This window comes from Eutrigla gurnardus (genome assembly GCF_963514095.1).
Source record: "Eutrigla gurnardus genome assembly, chromosome: 8".
NCBI classification, from domain to species: Eukaryota; Metazoa; Chordata; class Actinopteri; order Perciformes; family Triglidae; genus Eutrigla; species Eutrigla gurnardus.
The window spans coordinates 19,749,857-19,767,334 of NC_139922.1; the positions used below are offsets into that span (position 1 = coordinate 19,749,857).

At 41.4% G+C, this 17,478-nt stretch overlaps 2 protein-coding genes across 2 annotated transcripts; one reads left to right on the forward strand and one right to left on the reverse strand.

The window, feature by feature from the left end:
* Window positions 1–1,534: 1,534 nt before the first annotated feature.
* On the forward strand, window positions 1,535–2,961 carry gtsf1 (gametocyte specific factor 1; the record flags this gene model as incomplete). Its single annotated transcript, XM_084016361.1, has 6 exons — window positions 1,535–1,619; window positions 1,713–1,822; window positions 1,969–2,095; window positions 2,186–2,269; window positions 2,673–2,730; window positions 2,809–2,961. 6 exons carry the CDS (start codon window positions 1,535–1,537, stop codon window positions 2,888–2,890), a joined length of 546 nt encoding a protein of 181 aa, XP_083872487.1. The 3' UTR covers window positions 2,891–2,961.
* A 7,794-nt stretch (window positions 2,962–10,755) lies between these two features.
* On the reverse strand, window positions 10,756–15,340 carry nr4a1 (nuclear receptor subfamily 4, group A, member 1). The gene is made up of 7 exons (XM_084015115.1): window positions 15,211–15,340; window positions 13,400–14,192; window positions 13,158–13,287; window positions 12,904–13,067; window positions 12,595–12,797; window positions 12,297–12,475; window positions 10,756–11,887 (listed from the first exon to the last, which is right to left on the reverse strand). The coding sequence occupies exons 2-7, from the start codon at window positions 14,180–14,182 to the stop codon at window positions 11,631–11,633; spliced, it is 1,716 nt and encodes a 571-aa protein (XP_083871241.1). The 5' UTR covers window positions 14,183–14,192; window positions 15,211–15,340; the 3' UTR covers window positions 10,756–11,630.
* Window positions 15,341–17,478: the final 2,138 nt, after the last annotated feature.

A 17,478-nucleotide genomic window follows, 5' to 3' on the forward strand; every position in this document is an offset into this window, starting at 1 on the left:
GAGGAGGAGGCGACAGATAGCTACGCTCCAGGCGGACAGTTGTTTCCATTGGCCTTCGAATATTTGACAGAAAGTCATAGAATAAGGTGACATCCTTTTAGGTGCGACCAGGGGCCCGTTTCAGAAAAGCAGGCTCAACCAACTCTGAAGCTAACCCTGAACTCTGAGTCGACCAACTCTGAGATGGGCAACTCTCCTGACACAAATTCTAGCCATCATGCATCGCTTTCAACCCACAATACATCACGTCGAGCGCGCTGCAGGCGGCTACTTCAAGTCGAATCCCCCTAGTGGCAAAGCAAATAAACGTGCAGTTACCGTAATGTCTGCTGTGTGCATAAGAGATGTACTATTGTCAAAATAAAGCCAGTAGCTGATGTAAATATATACTATAGGCCTATGCAATGTGTAATATCTGTGTAATATGAGTATTTCAAATGCTGTATATATAGTGTAAATACAAAACGTTGGTGTAGTGCAAAAAGTAGTGGTAAGACTTATGACAAGTTGTAAAAGATAAGATAATCTACTACTAATTTACTGTTGTACAATCTAAACAAATATAAAATATTATAAAAATAAATATTACACATGCTCTACATTACATTACCATATCAGCATTATATGCACCAAAACTCCAAAATAAGACGCTCTGCCCCAATAATCTAATGTAATGGAATGATCACCTTGTAACTTTAGTAATGGTCCGCATAGCAAAGACTTTAGTAAAACATTGTTGCAACCGGCTTCACAGAAATTAAATAACAATCTAAACATTGTTTCAAAGCTGTGAATCAACTACAAGATTAAAGGACCGATTACCTATGAATACATCAATAATAATTATGTTACAATATACAATATAGGGATTATTCTGCTAAAATCGGATGTTTACTTTTAGATTTACTAAATAGATTTTGTTGCTAATACTTCTCTACTTTTGATTGAGAAAAATTATTTTAATCCATCTTCAACTATTACTATTTCCACATTAATTAGAATATGTATTTTTTTTTTAACTTGCTTGAACCGGAAGTCACGTGACTTCGCGAAGTTCGGTAAAAGAAGTTCGGGGGCGGGGCGACGACGAACTCTTGCTAGCTGGGAAGACGACGTGCGCAACATTTTTTTTTGTGCTAAATGTATCTTTAAACAAAAGTTACCAGAACATCTTATGGTAAGTTAACAGTTACATTTTGTAACGTGACTTGGTTCTCGCAGGCAACATTAATAATATAACGGGTAAAAATATGGGCGACTTGCCAGGTTTTGGCTAGCGAACTTTGGCTACTAGCCAATGTACTGCTTGATGTTTTACCGATTAGTTGGTGAATCAAAGCCGGTGTTTTTTTGCCTCCAAATTTCAGTAAATTGCCCCCCCCCAGCGAGCGCATTCAAGTAATGGGGTAAGTTGGCACACCTGTAGAGTAGATTCTATTGGTTGGTAGAAATCTGTGTTTGTTTCTTTCTATCTCGTTTCATTGCATTCTGCCTCTTTACCAACTTGTCTATATTCAGTAAATCCCAGCTCGACATGGCGACCACCATCAGATTTGGATCAACCACTTCTCCATGCAACGTTGCTGCTGCCGAAAGAGCACATTTGGCAGAAGTAACTGGTAACAGAGATTCTTCCACATTTCAAAATTGCATGTCTTCCGTTTTTAGTGAATATTAAATTGGTTTCATTTTGTTATTTTCTGACTTTAAAGATGAAATGAGGGGAGGCTGTGACCCAGACAAACTTCTGCAGTGCCCTTTTGATCAGAACCACCTGATCCGGACCTGCCGCTTCCCTTACCATCTTATAAAATGCAGGAAGGTGAGTTTAGGGGCTTATTTATAGCAACTAATGCCAGCAGGTATGGGAAAATGATTGTAGATTTACATTGAGGTAGAGCGCAAGAACATGTGTGTCATGTATATTTGAACTTTAAACGTCCCTTTCTTTTCTCCTCACTGATGTAGAATCATCCAAAACTGGCTAGCGAGCTAAAAACCTGCCCTTTTAATGCTCGCCACCTGGTCCCAAAACATGAGCTGATGCACCACACTGAAACCTGTGAGGACAGAATATCTGTAGACACTGACGATGGTGAGATTATCACTTTATTGTCCCTTTTGTTTTTGCCCTTCAGAGTCACCTTGTGCTCTGTTTCTGAGTTGACTCATGCTCTGTTCACAGGTGGAGATGCAAATGGCCATTGTAAATGGCAAGTCCCAGTCAATACTTGGGTAAACCCGGACATGTCTGAGGATTGGGACAAAGGTAGTATTAGTGACCACAATTACTTTTTTACACTTTTTGTGTGGTTATAAGATAATAATCCTTTATTAGTCCCACAGTGGGGAGTGTACAGGGTTAAACCAACACAATATACTGTTAGTCTGAGTTTAGTTACATTTTTGTTACTTTCCTGTCTTTATGCAACGCTAACCTTCACCTGCTTCATATTAAGGGTATAGACGAGTGGTATTGACCTTCTTATTCAACACTCAGCAAGAATACGAATGAGAGTTTGTTTGTTTTTTAATAAAGGTATAAATTGGCATCGGAGTTTTACATATTCAATGCGCTGAATCGAAAGCCAATATCAGTTTTGTTCCCTTACGTACGAACCAAACTTTTGAACACGTCGTCTGGAAAGGTAACCGGGTGTTTTATCTTGCAGAGGCTGATGATGATGCTCCTCCGTTTGTATGGGGTATAAACACAGACCTGAGTCTAAAGTAAGTGGTCTGCTTGAGCTTTTTTTGTCTGTATATTTTCTATTTACTAATTAACTGTTTTGTCTGGTTTCTCTGCAGACTGGAGACGAGGCCCACCAACAATCTTGGTCCAAGTTTAAGAACTCCTAATTCGCTCCCGTGGTCTGGGTATAAGCCATAAGTTGCCTATTATCAATATAATGGTTAATGTTAAGCCTATTGTATTAAAGCATGCATATATCTAGGGTTCTTTTAAAATGTGTACTACTAAATTAAAAAGTGCAGTGTGCTCTAAGGATTGCTACAAACAAATGTTTACGCCAATAGAACCCTACTAAATGCTACACACTGTTCCTTTTTATTTTTTTTTATTTGCACAACTATCTCAAATTTATTTTGTATTTCGGATCTAGTTGCAGCAGTCTCATTTTGAGTGATCTGATGTGGCTAGCACAGTATGTTAACGGTGTGTGGCTATACAAATGGCACTGGTTGAATGTTGTGTTCTTGTTATATTAAAATAGATTATTTCAAATCCTCGTGTGGTCAATCATGAAAATGCTCAGTGCCATTAACAAATGAAAGGTAATCTAAATTAGAAAAGATGATTAAAAATGGCTACAGACACTGCAAAATACACTTACAGGCTTATTTTATAATATCCAATTAATTGGGTGTTAAACTGAATTATGGGAGTCTACCTAAGCATGGAAGCAGCTTTGTAAACAATCGCACACTGTCATAGGATGACCAGTGGATGGCAGCACTGGTCAACCCACACTGGCATTGTCACTATCTCCTTCCCCTAGTCCCTTTTAAACTTAATTCCTTTGATTTATCGCCTCATGTACCTTAAGTGGATAATTATCAAACTGTTTTAATAAAAGCACTTTTAATGCATGAACTACATCTGACAGGTGCAGTGCTGGAGGGAGTATCCTATGCTTTTATTTAAGGGAAGTACTAATAACTCTATAGAAATATGTAAAGAAATGAAATGAAAATGTTACTGAAGTAAATGTACACAAGTATCAGGAAAATGTACTCCAAGAAGAAATGTAAAAGTATCAATGCACAGAAATGTCCTCTTACTGTTTTAAATTATAATTCATGCATTAAAGTAAAAACATTTTTCTCCTGAAGTTGGTTGACATAGAGCTAATTCTGAACGGAGGAACAAGGAAAAGCATCTTCACATTTAAGATGTAACCATGAAATGAGTTGCATGAAAAGTTGCTTAAACGATGAAAAATTGTCTTTAATGTGCTGTTGGGTATAATTTTATAAAAAGCTAAAATCTATTTGTATGTTTTGTATGCAAAATTCTTAATTTTTAAAATAACTAAAGCTGTCAGAAGTAGAACGTGGCATGGCAAGACAAGTAAAGTTCAAGGACCTCAAGTACAGTACTTGAGTAATTAGTAACATTCCACCATTAGTTGGCATTCCTGTTGAAATATCTGCAGGCTAAACTGAGTGACTTCAAGTGTCAGGATGATCAAGGCCTGCTGGCCAGCCAGACCACTCTGTCATATCTAAGTGGCATTATTGATTTCATATGACAACTGTCTATTTTAGTTGCGGCTATTATTAGAAGTGTTCAGAAGCCGCGTGCTGCCCTGTTACCATCTGTAAGGATGGGTGTGTGGGATAGGACTTGCGCGCAGGACCTCCGTCTGCACAGGACCCTCACGTCTACTGAGGAAGCACCGCCTTCGCTTAGACGTATATGTATCTGTTACAACCTCTCTGAGAGACATGAAGAGGCTCATGTCAGTTCTGAACTCTTGAAGGCTCAAATGTCACGTATCACCAACTGTACCAAAGTCAGCGATGTTCATCAGTGCTCAGCAGAACCCACCCATTGTCTGCCGCATACCATCGAGAAGCTAGCAGCAGGAGCAAATGTCATTTTAATGCTTAATAAATGTGATTTCGATCAGTAAGAATTTATAAAAACATTTGCACCAAACCACATGTATAAATAGCTCTTCAGATGGTTTTCTCAGATTTCTAAATGCTGAGGATGCGTATCACTGATATTTCTTTACGAGAATCTATTCTGGAAGATGCTTTTCTGATTTATGACAACGGGTCTTTAAGACATAAAAGAAACACTAGGCAACATTAAAAAAAATCATATATATAATAAAAAAATAATTGAAATAGAAGATAATAATTCAACTAGCAGTACCACATTAAAAAATACTGGCATGCAATGTATGAATCCTGCATTTAAAAATAAGCACAGAATAATTATCAACTAGATGTTCTTATAAAGTATTAAAAGTTAAAGCAGGCATCATGCAGAATGCCCCATGTCAATGTTATATTAATGATTACTGGATAGCACATGGAGCTATTACATACCATAGTTTAACAGCTGATATGTTTTGCGTGAAAACTCTCAATCTGAAAAATAAAAAGTACATTTGCCTTTGAAATGTAGGAAAGAAGCATAAAATGAAAATACGCTACCGTAGTACTAGATCACTAATAAATATTAATTCATTACTACTTGAAATTTGCTAGATGTCTAATGCCAAATCCAGATTTAAACTCCTCCTAACCAGCAGCATAAAATGAAACTAAATCTGCCTCTGTACATCCTGTTCCAAGCTGGGTGTCCAGGACAAGCTACTGGTCAGCAGGAGAAGTGAGCTCACTGGAAATGCACTAATGAAAAACCCTGTATTGTCAGTCACAAGAGAAACCTTTTCACCTCGCTTGTTGAAATGGATTAAAATGTATTTCTGAATATAGTATCCATTCATCCATCCATCCAGTATTATTAAGGTGAATTAAGATCATATTTTTCTACATTGGTTCTCTTCTCCTTCAAGGAGAGCCATGAAGTTCCACGTTCCCCAGAGGATGCATCCTACTGACTGTTTCTCGAGCGCCACAGTGAGGTTCACATTCGTGGTTTTGAGTGAAATGTCTCAACATTTCCATAAGCCTCAACAGAACTATTATAACAACGAGCAATAAATATAAAGAATAGTCGATGTGTTCCAGTGTGCCTGCTGGCAATAAGACTGAAAGGCTTGTACAAAGTGCACTGACCATAATATAAAAATATATATTTCACTGTGCGCAATGTTGCCACGTGCAACGCATTTATCAAAACATGCAAGATGATCAGGAATGGTGTCCTATGGCTTTTTTTTTTTTTTTTTTTTTTTTTTACAAATTTCACAAAAAAATGCCATTTACTTCCCATAGTGAATAATGGAACAAAGTGGATGATATGTAAAATATTCTGAAAATTATATCTTAAACCTGCTCACATTTTCCAGTGTCATGCATTATTTCAGATCAGATTTAGAGACATTTTCAGCTCATTCCTACAATGTGGCTGTAGAAGCAAACAACTCATGTTAACCGAGACCAAAACAAACAGTACGAGTCTCCTAAACTTCTCCCTTGCTCACTTTTTTGGACACCACACGCATAAAAAAAACTAAAACACTGTCTTAAGTTGTATCTAACCCAGGTAGCCTACCAGGCACACTGTCAAAATAGAAAACGTTCAATGTTTTGGGGTAATCTGCTGCTGTCATTGAAATATCACTCCCATGAGACTCATCACACTCACGCTGGCTGCTGGAGACTCTGCGAACTAATTTCAGGCATGCGGTGAAACCAAAGCCTCTCTGGCGGTCTTCTTTTATAAATGTGACATTCTCATATTCTCTCATAAGAGTCCTGCACATTGTTGAGTGGACAGCTTGGTCTTTGGAGCCGGCCACTAATCCACTGAAACTCGTGATCCTCTATTATCAATGGCATTTCATACTTCAAGTTGCTCTTCGCTTTCCCCACTTTCCACTGAGGCATTATGGGTGGATCATGAGAGAGCTGCCCTATCCCCCTGAGCGTTATGAGTGTATCATCCCCCACATGCAGTAATCAGAGTGATGCTGGCTTTAACTGCTGTTGTTGCATAAGTCATACATTTATCAAGTCCTCCAACTTGTATATTAAGTTTCCTCAGGATTTCAGAATCCGTAACTCAAGAGAAGCATGAGACCAGCTGGTTTCTTGCAACAGATAATTCATTCGTAAATTAACTCTATTTCCAAGAGCCGAGTCTGTTCCGGTTTTTAATATGACATTGGTGCAAAAAAAGCACAAACCACTAGACAACATTGTCTAGCTCAGTTTAATAAACGCCAGAGAACATATAACACAATATAACACTTGTTATATATATATAAGTCTGCTAAATGCCCTAAATGTAAATGTAAATATAATTGCCTCAAAGCACAGAATACTGCATATCATTCATACTAATAGGGGCCGAGTCTAAAACACTTTCAGCATAAGACTTTTTCAGGGCCCAAGCACCGACAACGTCAGTGGACGAAGTCCCTATTGAAATGAGGAATTATTAGTTATGTAAATGAATTCACATCCTCAAAAACATTCACATTCTCAATTCAACTCGCCATAAAAACAGGCAGTTGCTTTTTCAGTGAGTTGAGCTGCTCAAAAACTCATGTCAGACATGGTGAAAATAGACTTCTGATGTTTGAATTAGGCTTGGGCACGGTAAATTGGCTCTACAGCGCCCCGTAACAGTTTTTAAAGCAAAATCCCCCAGCTCTAACTCTGACGTACATGTTTAAAATTGTTTTCAGGGGTGCTGCCAAGGCGGCATGTGCGATGACACGTTCTTGTACAAACTCATGCTCATGGTCACAGCACAGAGGGGATGATCACCAGAGACACCGGAATGGTGACATAATTTGCGTAGAGCTGAGCAGAGTATTGAGGGCATCCTCCTTCCACGGCAGGTTTGTGGACCCTGTAGAGGGGTTCTGGGGGACAAAACACCGCAGAGTAACCTCTTGCTCCTGTTTTGCCCCCTAAGCTTGGCCATTAGTTGGGGTTAGTTAGAGGTGAGGCTTGAGGAGGCACTGATGGTGGAGCAGACTGAGGAGGCAAACTGCCGCCTATGTCTGACACTCTTTCAGAGGGGATACATGGAGCCGGAACATCGGCAATGTCTTTAGGTGAAAAAAAAAAGTGATCAAACTTTGAGAAGCTGACGATCACTGCAAGCGTGTTTGACTTTGGCAAGCCAGAAACGCACTCTTTGACGGTGTGTGATCATGGGACATTTGCAAGGGAAACAGGAAGCAAGGCTTCGAGGCTGGCCACGAGAGCTTGCCTCCGGAAGAGAGACAAGCAAGTGTGCAAGTTACCCCAGAATGACAGGAAGGTCTTGTTGTTTAGCCCACTTCAGCACATGGCACTTCTTAGATTCTGGGTCTGGGTCGTTGCCTGGATCGGGCTGCTGATGCTGAGCCTCTCAGACATCCTCTTCTACGTCCTAGGTTACCATGCCTGCATATGTTCCAGTCGGGGTTGCAGGTTAGCACTGCCAGCCCACAGCACTCTCCAAAGGGTGGGACATTGCTCAGAGCCTTACCAACCTCTCTGGGCAATGTCTGGCCACATGTTTCAAAGCAAAAGGGGGTCAGCAGTTCACCACTATGACCAAGCAATCTAAATTTCAGTCATCGTTTTAAAAACACAAAAGAAACGATGAACTAACAACAGGGAAAGAAGCGCCCAGTGTTTAGTGGATTAAATCCAAAATGGCAGAAACAACATCATTAATGTGACTTATCCAACAAAATGCAATGCATTGCAAAAAATCTCCTAAAAGGAATCAAACTCACCAGATGTCAGGTCGGGCCTTGGCTTGGTTTGCAATTTTGCCACCAATCTTGATGGTACTTGGTTCACACTGGCTTCCCTGTTCTCTGCAGACGGTCGAGGTATTCACTATAAAAATGTTATTTTCCTCAGAAGGCTGCCCAGCTTGATCGGCTCCAGCCCCGCCGCGACCCTGAATACAGGATAAGCGGTAGACAATGGATGGATGGATGGATGGCTGCCCAGCTTCAAACTTACTCCACCGTCTCTCTTCACAAAACCCCCAAGAGATTCTCTTTTCCTCTGTTCTCCAGGCCACACCCACTTACACCTGTGGGGAACAGAACACCTGATTAGTGTTGACTTGTGGGTGGGGACAAGTGAAAGCAGCTGTTAACAGTAAACGCAGCACACAGTAAACAAAGCGTTTAAGCTTGTAAGACGTTTTACCTTTAACCCTCTAACATTAATGCACAGCTTAATGGACAGCATCATTTACAGCGATGTGTGACCTTCACCACAAACTCCACCCACACATAGACATACCTCCAGACACACACAGATTACCTCTAGTGACAGGAAAAAAAACATTCATGCCGCTACAGAGAGTGTGTGAGTTACCCCAGACTGACAGGTAAATCTTGTGGCGTGTGTCCACTCAGGACAGCATGGATTCTGGGACAAACAGTTCTGATGCTGAGCCCAGGTTACCACGCCGACGACAACGGATTCTCAAGACACATCCTTAAAGGAAAACACCACCGCATTTCCATACTGAACTATGTTCTGCCCTGATCTTAGACGAGGTGATACATACCTCCCTCTCCTCTGTGCGTGCACTCAATGGCTCTTGCGCGCACTCCGCGCAGCGCTAATTTGCTAGCATGTAGCTTGGCCCAGTATATTCCTTAGGATCCAAAGGGGGGTGAAGTTAGAAGCGACCAAGCACTTCCACGTTGTCCCTATTTAAATACGGTTACGTGAGTAGTTACACGACCCAAGTTTGGTTACACAAAATGAAACATGCCAATTTTTATAAGCGGATAACAAGGATAACTATATAATGTATGGCGGAATAACAACTGGAAGCACTTCGATGTCGGCGCAGTAATATCATCACTCAAAACATGACGGGACTATATACCTTCTGCTTGTTTTCACAACCCTGTACGATGCACGTTATAACCATGATGTTTGATTGTTCACAAACTATCTTACTACAACCTGATGCTTCCTCAACTGTGCACAAACTACTACAGGTAGTGCAGGCGACGGCGTGCAGGTCACGTAGGTTCTATTGACGGAAGTAAGAGGGGGAGCGGAGTGATGATATTACTGCGCCGACGTCAAAGTGCTTCCAGTTGTTATTCCTCCATACTATATAGTTATCCTTGTTATCCGCTTAGAAAAATTGCCATGTTTCATTTTGTGTAACCAAACTTGGGTCGTGTAACTACTCACGTAACCGTATTTAAATAGGGACAACGTGGAAGTGCTTGGTCGCTTCTAACTTCACCCCCCTTTGGATCCTAAGGAATATACTGGGCCAAGCTACATGCTAGCAAATTAGCGCTGCACGGAGTGCGCGCAAGAGCCATTGAGTGCACGCACAGAGGAGAGGGAGGTATGTATCACCTCGTCTAAGATCAGGGCAGAACATAGTTCAGTATGGAAATGCGGTGGTGTTTTCCTTTAAGCGGAGCGTTGCCAGTCCTCTAACTGGTCCACCACTTGTGAACTTACACACTTGGTGCTGTCTGATCACACAAGGGCCTCTGTTTCCTTATTTTTATTATTTTATTGTTCTAGACTGAAATATCTGAACAAATCTGGAAATCTGGTACAGACCTTCATGAGCTTCATGAACTTTGGTAATCTGACCTTTTGTCCATGATCCTGAGCCTCTGGAGTCTTGGGGACTCCTGTTTTTGAACATGACAGGGGATCAAAGAGGCTCTCATGCTATTAAGAGTTGCACCTGATTAATCTATAACCTGTTGTCTATAAATAATCTTGTAGCAACAATTACTTAAGCATAAGGTGCACTTTCAGGTTTTGACACACCCATCATGCTAGTGAGAGTGTTGCACTATATGATGATGAAGTAGTCTGAGTCACTTGAGACCATACTGGGAATCCTACCAGATTCTAAAAAGAGACTAGTACATAACTAGGAGGGAGGTCGACAAGGGTTCATTTTTCAGCAGGATGTTCTGGTCTGTTGACAACAAAAGAAGTAACACTTGACGTTTGCAGGTTACTAGTACAGCAACACACATTTTCACAAGTTATCAGTAGGCTAAATAATATTTTGTTAATTCAGTGTTTGTATTGTGTACAACTGCAAGCTGGGACGGATAATAAAGATGACAAAAGCAGTTAGAATATGCAGTTTTTTCATTTTATTTCATGTTTAGCTGCAGTAAAATATATCTTCTTAGAATGTAAAAATAACCCAAAACAAAATTAAAAATGTCCCCAAACTGCAGAATACAGTTCATGTGGCGACAACACCAGTAGGTTTAAAACCAATTCAAAGTAATCTACATACAAGACCAGTGTATTAGACAATACACATTATGTTAGCTGCTCAATGTCCATTCATGATACATGAATGATGCCACTGAATGGTGCTGCGGGTTAAATCTACTGTACATAAAACAAACTGGAGCTCTGAGAGACTCATGCATTTGGGTTTTTGTGTGTGTGTATCCATCAAACATCAGTTTGGGGGCCAGAAGTGTATCAGCATTTCATCGAAACAGAAATATACCATTTCTGATATTTGAGCTGACGATATGATCGTGCCTTTTCTGATATGTGCAATTTACAGTCAAAAGATTCTTTATGCAAAAATATTGTGCCCATTTTATCCTTAAACCTGGTGGTGCAGTTTTTATTTGTATTAAATTTTGATAACTGCTTGGAGAGTGCAACCATCTTTTCTCTATAAGAACTATTTCCATTCAGGGCTCCTTGTTGTGTGGAAACTTGGTCAAGCAATGGAACAATCATTTGGTCGAAGAGCTGGTGACTTGGAGTGCACATTTTCCTGGAAAAACAAACTGGGAAGAGCTTTTCTTTTTGACTTCACGTACATGTTACTTCTGCAGGTTTTATAACTCATTCACTTTAGAACTCAGAAGTAGCTTTACGATCCCTTAGACTTCTTCTAGCTGAAGTACAAGCACACAGTCTGTTCTCTTTGGTTCTCATATGAACTCCAGATTTGATACAGATCGCCCATCTCACACTTAAAACGGAAGCGTGTCCATGAAGATTTTGTCCACAAGCGGTGGCGGAGGAACAAGATCTTCTAATTTCAGGTAAAATATACGCTGCAGGCCTTGAGTGCAGAGAGTCCTGAGCTCAGGTAGCTTTCCAAGAAGTCTGGACAGATAATTTGGCCGCAGCGAGTCAGAGCCGCAGCCAGAAATGTGATCTTTAAGGCAAGTGATCAGCTGGTTCTGCAAGTCCTCCACACGTTTTGGCTCCTTGAGACCATGTCGATCTGCAGAAGACAATAAGACACTGGTTAGACTATTAGAGACTGTAAACCTTGAAATCATGACAAATCTAATAAGTGGGATTCATCACGATATAAATAAATATTTTTCTTTTCACTCATTTGAGTTTAATCAGCTTTCAAAGTCCATTTTGAAAAATCTATATACAAAACATTAACAAATAGCAAGTGGGATGCTACACTGCTAAGGTGGACATACGCTGATGTTGTCAGAAGTGTTGCTGCATTTAATGTGAACCTTCATTGTAGTTATGTTTAGTGTGCTGTGATATTACTTCTTCTCTGCACTATATAGTACACGAGATTGTGATACATTCTGTCAATCCTCATCCATCTCAATCCACATCTAAAAAAGATGTGTTAAATGGGGTTTGAGGATGACTGAAGCTCTTACCAGTGATTATGACCAGGGCCGTGAGACAGGAGCAGGAGGAAACGTCTAACTTCATGCGATGGAGGCTTCGAGAAAACTCCAAGATGGAGTCAATCCAGTCCCCAAAGCCTCGGACACACTGCGTCTTGTGAAGTACAGCCCCGTTACAGAAGATGAGCTTGTCCATTTCAGGATTGGAACTTTAAAAAGAAAAAAAAAAAAAACAACTCAGTTTGTTGATTTTATCCAAGACATCAGGAAAATCCCACGTAATCTGAATAAAAAACATGCTGGCATTTTTACAGGTTGCCGCACTCACCGATATGCAAGACGCAAGATGAAGAGTTCGACAAACGCAGATTCTAGCAGAAGTTCCTGATCCTCTGAGCAGAACTCGCAGAAACCCGGGATGCTCTTCGCCCACTTCCTGATGATCTCCATGGAGGATGTGAGTAAGTCGTAAAACTGCTTGATGTCACTAGCGTCCACTTTTTGGTTTGGGCTGATTTCTGTCTCATCATACTGAAATAACAGACAGAGGAGAAGTTCAATAAGATGCCTCAATCGGTAATCAAATACTGCAAAAGGATTTTTAAAAAAAAGGAGGGATTTAATTTGTTGTTGTTACCTTGGAGTAATCCAGTTTCCCAACACCGGGGTTGGAGTCGATGTGGGCCCTCACAAGCGAAGCGATCATGCTGACTGGAGACACAGTGGTTGTCACATCTTGGGCCACTTTAGGCTTCGAAGGCAGGCGACCTCTTCGTCCTTTCAGGCTGTCCGTTCTCACAACTGAAAGAAACAGTTGGTGACATCAACCGTTACTTGCTGTTCGGCGTCACCACCCTTAATCTAGGCCGTTCCCCTTTGTGCTGAACTCACCTTCCCTCACCATGCCCACCACGAGACACTTTTGGAAACGGCAGAACTGGCATCGATTCCGCCTCCTCTTGTCCACGGGACAGTCTTTGTTGGCAAGGCAAACATACTTGGAATTCTTTTGTACCGTACGCTGTGACACAAAAAGCACAATTTCTCTAAACCCGTCTCTGGCACAAGACATGCAGTCGGCTTTTATATACAAATAGATTAATTGAATGCACAGACAAGTCAGATCTTATTACCTTGAAAAACCCTTTGCATCCTTCACAAGTGCGAACCCCGTAGTGCTGACAGGAGGCGTTGTCCCCACACACAGCACAGCAGCCCTCATTTCCACTGGGACTTTTTAGTTTGGGCGATAAGCTCCCATCCAGCTGGTCAGAGCTATCGAGATTACACGCTTGCTCCAACACCAAGGTGGGAAAGGTCAGTGTAGATGGGTGAGGGTGGGTCAAAGTAAAAGGGTCGTGCTCTCGTACGTGCGGTTGACCCAAATGAGACACATCCTCCACAGAACCAAAAGTGAAGAAAGAGGGCTCTTGTGGCACTGAGGTGTCCTCCGCCGCCCAGTATCCTGGACTGGGTGAGTACGGCCCGAATGCTGAATCCCAGTTCGACGCATGCTGACTCTGGAACCGCGGGGTTGAGGGGGATGAGGTTGACGCGGGGCTGCCAAAATAATCTGACGCACAAGGCGACACAGCCTCGTCTGGGTAACTCAGCGTGAACCCTCCTGGGTAGCAGCCGTAAACCTGGAGGTCATCCAGCTTGAAGGTGGTCTCCTGGCCCGACGACGGGGTGACGTGGGCCGGGGCCGCAGTGAACTGACATGAGTATGCATCAAAGTCGGCCACGTGACTGTCCACCAGGGAGCTGATGCTTGGCAGGGATGGAGCAGAGAGGTGGTCCCGTGGGCTGCTCTTATCCACAGCCAGCCTGGAGATAAAGTCTGTGCTCTGAAGCTCTGGGCTGCCAAGGCTGTTCTCATAGAGCTGAGATCCATGCTGTGGGTGTATGCAAGTCATGGCTGCGAGACTGAAAGAGACGTCATCAAAAATGTTAGAGCCAAAACAGATTTCAGATGTTTAACTCTAACTTAAATACTCAAGCTAATGGCCAGTTAACCTGTTAGGTGTCCCACAGGGAAAGAATTGGCCAACTGGGCCCTCTTTCACTCTCCCTCGCTGTGTACAGTGTGCTGGAATTCGATACACTATTGCAGCACCCATTCAAGTCGTGTCTGTTTGAAACAGTTGCTCCTCCATTATTGCTGCCTTGGCATGTGCAGCTGAGCAGACCTGGGCTCGATGCCAACGCATGAGGTGCATGTCACGTACATGTCACGGACGTCTATGGACTACAAAACACTTTGATTCCCAAACGCCGGTCTACAACTTAAGCTCATTTCGGTACAATATATTTCACACTGTTCATATACACATTCATATCTTCCCCCTCACTGCTTCGTGGTTATTCTGTGTATTACTGTTGATTCTACATATTACTCGGCGCTTAACAGATTTTTGCACTTCTGGTTGGATGCAAAACTGCATATCGTTGTCTTAGTACTGTGTGCAATGGCAGTAAAGTGGAATCTAATTTGAATCTGAATCAGGTTTAAAGTCATAGGTTTTGATATAGGCGGAATTTTCCTTGGTGTTTTGGTGAATCACAATAAATGAGAGAAATAAATTGTATTTAAAAAAAAAAAAAGCAAGAACTGCAAAAGTTAAGGCACATAAATATAGAGCAGAAACATTTACAATACATTTAAAAAAAAAAAACACTATACAAAATATGTACAATATGTTTAAAATTAAATGTTGAAACTACTTGTGCAAAGTAGTGTTTTCTCTTGCATACCCACTGCTGCAGCCTTTGAGCCAGGCACCTGTTAATCCCTCACTTTGCTCTCAGCTCAATTAGTGGGGAAGGGGCTGCTTTCTCCTCCATTCAAACTCATTCTAATGCCGAACCCAAGGTAGTTGTAACATTTCCGCATTCACGTGAAGGCAACTGTATCTGTTCTTCTTAAATCATAAATATCTCTTACCTGTTGGGCCCGTCTACAAGTGCTTTGAACTGTCTGTACTCCAAAGACAACCGTCGGTCATCTTCAGTGTCTCCCAGCTGAGGAACAAGTCCTTACGAGCGCACAGCTTTATACTATCCGCGTTATTGTACCCATGACGTTGGAGAAAGCTTCCATACAAGGACGGCCGGTGGGCGGGGAGATTTCCAGCCCCCGACCAATCACAGCGCGCGTTAGAGAGAATAGACGTTGAATGACGCACTTCGGGATTCCGTTGACGCGCGTATGGCGAAGAACCGCAGCATTGTCCTCCCGACACACTCACGCGCACAGGCACGAGAGAGAGAGAGAGAGAGAGAGAGAGAGAGAGAGAGAGAGAGAGAGAGAGAGAGAGAGAGAGAGAGAGAGAGAGAGAGAGACGCGTATAACTAAATACAACTCAATGATGCTCAATATAACTTTTTTATAACTATTTTTATAACTATTTTTGCGCAGGAAGAAGCTGCTCCACTGACAGTTTGAAGTGTTTCTTGTTGTTTAATACAATACGTTCGGCTGATAAACTGGAAAACGATTGAAAGATTTAAAAACAGGAATTTACAGGTTTTTCTATTTAAAAAGGGAAAGTATTTGTAATGCCTGTTGTGTTCAGGTCACATTAATGATATATTAAGGCTTAAAGCTGCACATCATGGTGTTTACCTGCTTCGGGAGCTTGGTAAAGTGGTTGACTGTCCCGGGGGTGCTAGAAGTCCAGGGGCTCTATGAGCTGGTTTGTGATTATTTAATTTAATTAAAAATGTATTTGTGCATATGCATCAAAAGGCACAATATCCTCTTGTGGGTCCCGCTGTGTGTTGAAGAGTTGTCAATATTTAGTTATATGACTTTTGTTATCTCCACGTTGTGCTTCTACTGCCTGTTGCTACATTGATTCATGTTTAATCAAATTATGACGCAGCAGGTGGTATTCTAGCAGAGAAAAACTGTTCACATTGCACAGACAACGGCAAGAACGAGGGATTAAAATGAACATGTTACTTAATCCAGCCATGTACAGAAGTTAGAGACCATCCAGGTATTGGACTGATATGCTTTATAAACTTCTTATATCAGATTGAGATTTGAGAGTCAGGTCACTTTAAGAGATTTAAGATTTTGTGGTGTTGTAATATCCCACCTGGAGTTTTTTTTTTTCAATCCAGAGAGGCTCACTAATGATCAGTGCCCCTCATTGTCATTCATAATAACACCATGGTGGCCAGTGAATAAGATGTTCACAATGTGGTACAGAGAAAGCAGGCCAAACACACATTAAGTTGAAATTGTAATTTCATAAAATGCTAAACATTCTAATAAAGCTGTTTGTTTGCACTGTGATCCTCATTCTTGCTGGTTTGTCTGAGACTTAATTCTTGGATGGTACATTCTTGGCTAGTCAGCCTCTGGTTGTAGTCTGCAGCGGAAAATAATCACCCCCGCATTGAAGATTTTTTTCCCCCTGTGCATGACTGGGTATCTGTGATGTCATGCCAACACCGACTGGGCCTCCCTGCTGCACAGAAACTGATTTCACCGGTTATCTGATCTGGGTTACCGGACACAGGAACACATTTCGTGACACGCTGATTCCTATCAAAGACAACAACTTCAAGTTTTTGACAAGAAGCGCAAAGTTTTCAATAAAACAACAGTTTCAATGTTATAATGTGATGAGCAAGAAATGTGTCTGTTCTCCCGCACATGCACACACACTTGTTATGTATCATCACATGTGCATAGCCTGACCTCCTCGCTCACCACCTGTTGCTACTCCACAGTGCTATTTTTGACGTGAGAATATGTTTGTCATTGTGGAGAAATCCTCAAGTTATCCAGACCAAAACTTATAAAAACCATGAAAACACATCTGTGGTTGTTTCTGGTGAGTTTTTTTTTTTTTTTCTGGCGTAACATCTCATCTAAAATCTGCAAATCGACCATGGAAACTGTGGGAGATCCACGAGGGAGATCAGCATTGTAATGAAAGAGATAACAAAAGGGTTTTCATCAGATAGACACGGTCGGAAAGAAGTTACCGCTGTTGAAGTCGGTTGCCCATTAGGTTCCAGGTAGTTTTGCATACACATGTAAATGATGAAGACCTGATGCTATCAGTGGTGCTTTGCATCTTTTAACAAGGATTCCACTGCTTGTGCACAATTATTAATTGTCAATTTTAGCCTAATTTCCTGGTCAGGAAACAGACCGGTTAGTCCTTTATTGTTAAGTGGTGTCTTTCATTCCTTA